The 7,541-nt window shown below is 38.7% G+C and overlaps 1 protein-coding gene across 1 annotated transcript in view; it reads left to right on the forward strand.

The window, feature by feature from the left end:
- ANKMY2 (ankyrin repeat and MYND domain containing 2) overlaps nt 1–7,541 on the forward strand; it is a 25,627-nt gene that overhangs the window by 3,762 nt on the left and 14,324 nt on the right. The window contains exon 2 of the mRNA XM_009879585.1: nt 2,814–2,878. Coding sequence (XP_009877887.1) covers nt 2,814–2,878 — 65 coding nt within the window. The remainder of the gene's footprint in view (nt 1–2,813; nt 2,879–7,541) is intronic.

A 7,541-nucleotide genomic window follows, 5' to 3' on the forward strand; every position in this document is an offset into this window, starting at 1 on the left:
GGAGCAGGGCTCCTCGGGTCGCCGTTCCCGGGAGCCGTGTTACGGGCCTGCCTGTCTTCCAGCCCGTGGGCCCCATCCCCCTTCTCCCTAACGGGGGCAAAGGGCTGTTGCCCTGAAAGGGCGAGCGCGCTTGTCCCGCACTGGCCGTGCGCGGGGCAGGCCCCTGTCAGGCAGGGAGCGCAACGGGGGCGGGCTGCCGGCCAGGCTGGAAGGGGTGCGCCTTGCTGGATGGACAGTTCGGGCTGGAGAAGCCCAACTGTGCGGGTCTAAAACTCTGCCAAGGAAAGCTTATGTCTTTCTTGTGTGTGTTCGTATTAGTCGTGGGCGTTGACATGTATCTGTTGACTTGTAATAAGCTGGGGGTAAAAAAAAAAACAAAACAACGGGGTTTTTTTTGATAATCCAGTTCTTTAGCCTGTTACAGGTTTCCCTATGTGTTCTTGCCAGGCTAGGATGTCCTTGCAGACAGGACATTCTTCAATTAACAGAACTTGAGCTTGTCCAGGGTATTATGCACCTCTTATCCCTTTTACTATTTTATTTTGCATTTCATGTAAGCATTGCAGTTTCACCACCTTATGTGGCGCATACGCTTATTGCTGGGGATCTTTCTATCATGCTTATCATACCAGTTGGATTTCATGGTCCAGCAATGTGAATTTCACAGCACTGACTAAATACTTATACTCCAAATGGTATTTTGAAAATCGTGAGCGATATTTGTCATTTGGAGGTAAACTGAAAAGACCTGATGTGCTCCATGCATTTCTATATGTAGTTTTGAGACAATGTGAACCCATAATTAATTTTATTTGTAGTTTTGGGGCTTCATTCTCAATTATATTAAAACACGGAGTCAGACACAAGCATAGGACAGTCAGCAATGAATTTATTGTGGAACAGAATCAGTTTGACAGACTTGCTTTAATCAGAGTTTCAGGCCTTCGTCTTGCAGACACTTCTATCTAACTTACCTGATGCTTATGATTGAGGTCACAGCATAATTCAGGATGGATGTCTCTAGGTCAACCTCCTGCTCAAAGCAGGTCAGCTGTGAGGTCAGACAAGATTGCTCAGGGTTTTATATCCTATCAGGCCTTGAAAACCTCCAAGGGCTCATAGTGAAAATGTTTTTCCTTATATCCAGTCTGAAGCTTTTTTTTTCTTTCAACTTCTGCCTGTTGTCTCTTGGCCTCCTACCATGCACCACTATGAGCAGCCTGGCTCCAGCTTTAAGCTCTAGCCAATTCTAGAAGTCTGACTTTCGTCAGTTAGTGTCTTGTTTGGAAATTCTTCAACATTTTGTCATACAGAACTCTGAATTTGTGAATGCAACTTTGCTTTGCTTTACTTGCATTAAAATTTGCTTTGACGATCACTCCTTGAAGACTTGCTCTGTCTGATGTTTGTTCTTTTGCTGGGATGTTCTTCTGAAAACTACTTCAGGTCCTAAGAAGCTTCTCACATGTTTAAAATATAAGTACATATATATATATTTGGGGGAGTAGGCTGGTTGACAGTGACCTCACTCTCAGTCAGTATATTTTACTGGGTCTTTATCGAGTGTGTGAGATGACTCAGGTGACTGGCTTTTTTCCCCTAAAATAATGATTTTTAAAAAAAATGGGTAAAGAAACTTGTTTAGTATAGTTAAACTGCACCAAAAGCAGAATAAACTATTTCTAGTATTTGTAATGTTCTTTTGAAAGAAAGTGAGCCAAAGATGAAGTTGCTTTGCTGAAAATTTGCTGGAAGAGCAGCTCCTTGTGATATAGTGAAGATAAACCTGAAGCCTGTCATTAAAATGAGAGATGTAATGCTTGTTTTTATTAAGTACATCACTGCTGAAAGAGCTTTGCTTATGCTTGAATTGGTGATCAGAAGCTTCTGTTAATTTGCAATAAATTTAATTCCCCAAACTTAGACTCTTTGTTCTTTTATTTCTATTTTTTTGAATGCCTGTTGAAGCTGCATTGAAATTACTGAATGATAGTCCTTCAGTGGGCTTTAAATCAGGTTATTAGATCTGTGGCTTATCTGAAAGGACTCTTGTACAAATTGAAAAATACAAAGTTATGGCCTGTTTTTCCTTGCACAGATTTTTTTCAGACTTAAGTCTACTTATGCATTTGGTAATTTTTAGAACTATCATTGATCAAGCTACCTTAGTCATTGTCCTTTCCCCCCTCTATTCTCTATTACCAAAACCAAATTCTTTCCACTTTTGTGGACCTGAGAGCTGCCATGTTGCAAATTTCAAATTTAAACAGGAAAGGAGATGTGAGTAATTGATAAAGCATGTTACATTCAGACCAGAAGAGTCTTTGAAACGGGATAATTTCCTTTTGTGAGAATTTAGATAGCTCTTTTAGACATAAGATGCTCCAAAAGAGTTCAAGGTACAAAATGTGTTAAAATGCTCAGTATCATTTTACTGTATTTTACAGTATCATTCAGAATTGTTCTGGTGCTGTTTTTGAAGAGACATATTAGTGTTCTGTTCTTGTGTGTGTGTAGATAAGTTACTTCACAGAAAATGGATGTTTACTTCTAGTGCATGCTCACAGACCACTCTGATGTTGTGACTACTTGGCTTTTAGCTTCTAGAACAGAACACTGTTCATTCCTAAGCGTCTTCACTAAGCGCAATTGATTTATTGATGGTTAATCTACATCCCAAGTGGTTAATCTACAAAAATTTTGATTCAAATCAGGAATGGAACTGATCTTTTTCCTCTTGATTCTCAATTTATTCCCTTTCTCACCCCCCTTCTCTCTCTTTGTGTCTTTTTTTTTTTTTTCTTCAACTAAAGGAAACACCGAGGAGGCTGGAAGGCTACTGGGCAGCAAGAATGTCCGTGTCAATTGCTTGGATGAGGTACAGTGAAACTGTACAAGCATTATGCCTGGGTTTAGCAAGGAAAATACTAGGTCTGAAGGCCTTCTTGTTGTTAAATAACATTGCTATACAGACTCCTGGAAATGAGAGTTATTATGAAGATATTTCCAGCCTGCAGATGAATAACAGACTTCTGAAAAGCTCTTACTTTTTTTTTTAAGAAAGTGTAAAGATTACTGTTACTTAAAGTACTGCACTGTTTGTATTTTCTCTCAAGTTCCAGCATGAACTTTGGTGTCTGTAAGGTAAGATGAGCACTGCAGCAAGACACGTGGGGGTGCTCCCTGACTTCTTGTCACCTCCACCAAACTGTAGTCCCTTTGCTTATATGGCAGCAGACAATGTGGATAAAGAACACCTGTCCCTGTCTCATGCTTGCATCTCATCACCCAAAGCCTTATCTTTGCAGAACCATAATCCTACTTGGAAACCATAAACATACTTAGAGAGTGAGCAGGGAGGTCAGAAGTGGAAAACACACTGTCTTTTGCAGAGGCAGATGTGATAGACATGTAACAGATAAAATTCTTAAGTGCTACCTGAAGAGGGGAGGAAGTTTGTGGAGAAAGAAACCTTGTGTGTTCGTATCTGTTTCTTGTTCTTTTTCTTTTTACAATGTTTTTCTAAAGCATGCAACATTAATATTAAGTGTAACATCGAAGCAAAACTGTAATCGCCAGCCATGCATTTTAGATCAATGTGTAATTTATCAATTTAAATGTCGATTTATGTTTTTTCACAACTTTATCATATCATAGGATCACTGGGAAATTCAGGCTAGAAGGGACCTCAGCTTTCCCTTCAAACCAGCTTCAGCTCCGAGGTCAGATGAGGTTGCTCTGAGCCTTATCCTGTCTGACCCTCTAATTCCCCAAGGATGGAGACTGCAGAGTATTTCTGGGCAACTTGTTCCACTGCCTTACTGTGCTTATGGTGAAAACGTTTTCCCCTTATGTTTGAACTTCTATTTCAACCTATGCTTATTGTCTCTTGCCCTCCTGCCGCCATAACTGAAGAGTGTGGCTCTGTCTTCTCAATGATCTTCCTGTAGGCACTGGCAGGCTGCTGTTGGGTCCCACCACAGTCATCTCTTCTCCAGGCTGAACAAGCCCAGTTCCTACAGCATATCTTCACTGCACAAATGCTAAAGTTCCCACCGTGTCTTGTGGTCGTACTCCGCTGAACTCACCTCACTTTATCCATGCCTTTGTTATACTGGAATGCCCAAAATTGGGCAGGGTATTGTAGATGTGGTCTCATGAATGCTGAGTGGAGGAAAATTATCACTTCATCTACTGGTTATCTTTGTGGATTATTGTTAGCCTTGTTTGTGCTGCCAACAGATATATTTTCTGATCATTCTTAAATACAGTTAAATATTTAAACCTGAATTTCTAATGTATGAATTTCAACTAGCTTCTGACAAACTAGTCAAACTAAGCTTTACAGTAAAGTTTAGGAACCCAGGATACAATGTAGGTGTGTTTGCAAGTGTGCTTTGTTCAGTGGACTTTAAAGACTTTTCTTTTAGTGTAATTGCTGAACTGGTGCTGAACGACTGCACCCTTGATGCAGTATTAGTGCAACATGCAGGATTACTGTTGAGAGTGTATGGTTTATTAATAGAAACCATAACTAAGTTATGCCTCAGGCTATTGTTAAAGAAGAAATAGTATTAACAATACTTGCCTAATGCTCGCATCTGACTAAATACACCCAAGGCACACAAGGCTTAAAAAGTTTATGCGGTAGATTTCTTGCGGTCTCCTTTTTATTCCCAAGAGTGGTGTGTAATGATGCATATTGAACAGGAAAGGATTCAGGTTTGTTTAGGATTCTTAATCCATCAGTCATCTCATGTCAACTTTTAGAATTTTTCTGTTTTAAACCATTTTCCCTCTAATGTGTTATTCTAATATCTATACATAAATACAGTGTGTGAAACCCCAGTTAAGCATTAGCTTCATCTGTAATTCAGTGTTGCCACAACTGGAGACTGCTTTGAATGCATCAAGTCTTATTTTCTTCCTCTGTGGCCTTAGCTGTTTATCCTGAAATTCGCGTTATTATTTATATCACTACTGTTACTTATTTTATTAATGTTAAGAAATGAGGAAACAGAGCCCTGAAAATTGAATGCTTAGATATTGAAATAGAAGCACAATTCAGGTGGGAACTAAGAACTCATTTCCTTCTTTAAAGCCCCTTTTACATGAGAGAATCCACAGAATGAGCACAGGTTTAACGTAATTCTCTCTTCTGTTTGTGGTACAGCAAACAGACAGTCACAATTTAGCAGTTTCCACAGGTTGGAGAATCCACAGCATCCAGTAGCAGGCTGTAACATATTGTGCTTTCTGATTTTAAAAAATGAACATGTTAAGGCGTCTCTTTAATTTTTTATTTGACCATATATTCTAATGGCTTAGATCCACTTTCTTCTAGATTAAAAACTAATGACAATTGGCAGTCTTTTTTCTATGTTTCTTTAGACAAGGACCAAGTCACATTTTAACATCTTCCAAATGAATTGACTTTTTAAGTATCATGCCTAAAATTATGTTTCTTCAGTAACTGAGCTATAATTGTGGCTCTTTTCTGAATCCTTTTCAGTTGTTTCAGCTTCTTCCTTCAAAAATGTAGGCATGAGCTGGACACAGTGTTTCAGCATTGCTTCTGCTGTTGTAACATGTATTGAAAAAATAAAAAATCGCTCCTTTCAGTCTATTTGCTTTTCCTGCCCATGTGCCAAGACTCACTCATGCTTCACTTCCTCCTATCTGCAGTGCTCTACTGGGAGCAGTGGGTCACTTGAAAGCAGGGTAAGACCCTTTTGTTCAAATTAGTTTCCCAGATGCCCATCTTCCAGGAGACTGTAGATATCCAGCAGATACAGTCCTGTTTTTTCCAAGTGTCCTTTCTGACCAATTCAATTTTTTGTTGTTGTTTCTTTGTGGATTTAGGTAGTTGAAGAACGGAAAGGTATTTAGGCTTAATCAGTGTCTTTATGAAAACAAAGAAATACATAGGTCTTCCACAAAACTTGTCTTTAACAGTTCGGTTCTGGCAACTTTAAAACTTCAGGGGCATTTAAGCTTAGGTGTCCCAAAATATTATAACAAATAGATGGGCAATGGAAATGGATGCAAAATAAAACGAAATATATTTCATTTAAATGCACACTGCTTAGTCGGGTTTTGTCCTATTTTAGATGGAGTGGTTGCTAATTTGGAAATGTAGTATGGAAGAAAGTGTTCGGGAATTTTCTTTCCCCTGGGAGTACAGAGCTTGTAAATAGCATTGTGACTTCATGTTGGCAGTTTGCTGACTTTAACTTCATCCGTTTGCAGGGTGTGGCTAAGAGCTTTCAGATTATTACAGAAAGGCAGTCTAGAGGAAGCACACGGGTTTTCTAGCTGTGGCAGTTTCCTCCAGTCGTGTTGGTAGTTAAGGTTGCAAAGGAGTGCTGTAGTACTACAATCGCGTATTTTCTGCAGATCAAGCAGAGAGACTTGCCCTGAAAAGACTTAACGGTTTTTCTGTATTTAAAATAATTTTAAGGTTGTTTGTAATCTTCTTATATACAGAACTATCATTTGGCATTAGCAGTGTTACTTTTTGCCTCTGGTTTGTTAATTCAGCTGTTCGCTTCTGTAATAAAATACATCTTTTAGAAACAGTCCACTTCTATATGCTAATTACAGAACTGAATGCTTTCTGGGAATTACAGCAGCAGCCTGCTTATTAGTGAACGAGATATGTGTAGCTTTACTCATACAGATTATGTTCAATGGAGGGTTCTTCAGTTAATCTATCTTGCTATTCCAGTATGAACTTCCCGTGCTAGCAGAAAGTGCTCAGATCCTTTGCCTTTATTGAGGAGAAAGAGTTCTGTCTTTTGATGTTTTTTTTACATAGTATTTCAAAATACACAAACCAAAGTAAATTCAGCAGCTATTAAGAATTATCTGGTTTCAATTCAGGTCGCGGACAAATGTAGACTTTAACTTTTCATCGCTGCAGATGAACAGAAGGCTCATCAGAGGAATCTAATGTGTTACATATGTGAAGTCAACAGCTCAGCAGGATGACTATAAAGGAGGAGAACTATAGCTATGATCTACACTCACTGAACAGTATTTCATATTCTAATTAGTTCATACTTAGCTATAGCTAAAATTATTTGTGCATGTATCTACCTTCCAAATCCTGCTTGCAGTAAGTGTAAGATAGATAAGGGCGATCTTACTCAAAAGCTTTAAAGGTGAAATTTCTAAGGGCTTTCATCTAATGAAAATTGAAGTCATGTATTTGTGGACTAGTAGCATTCAGTACCATTTCTGTTGAAAGTCAGAGACGTTTTTACAATCCAGTTCCAAATACCTACCTGAACTAGTCTTAGTGAGTTGGTCTAATTTTTGGTAATGCTCTTCCTTTTTATTTAGGAGAGTTGATTTTGAAGACATACATCAACTAGTATTTCTGTGTTCCTTGTGGCACCTGCTCTTTTTTCCATCATTTGTTTCCTGTTTAGTAGCTTCCCAAATATTGTCTTAAATAAAAGCCAAACCTATTGTCTGTGTGTTTAGTTTGTAATTTTCTGAATGAATAGAACTGGCATAGTTGTCTGAATCAAAAGAAT

Source organism: Charadrius vociferus, unplaced genomic scaffold, assembly GCF_000708025.1.
Source record: "Charadrius vociferus isolate BGI_N301 unplaced genomic scaffold, ASM70802v2 scaffold262, whole genome shotgun sequence".
NCBI lineage: Eukaryota > Metazoa > Chordata > Aves > Charadriiformes > Charadriidae > Charadrius > Charadrius vociferus.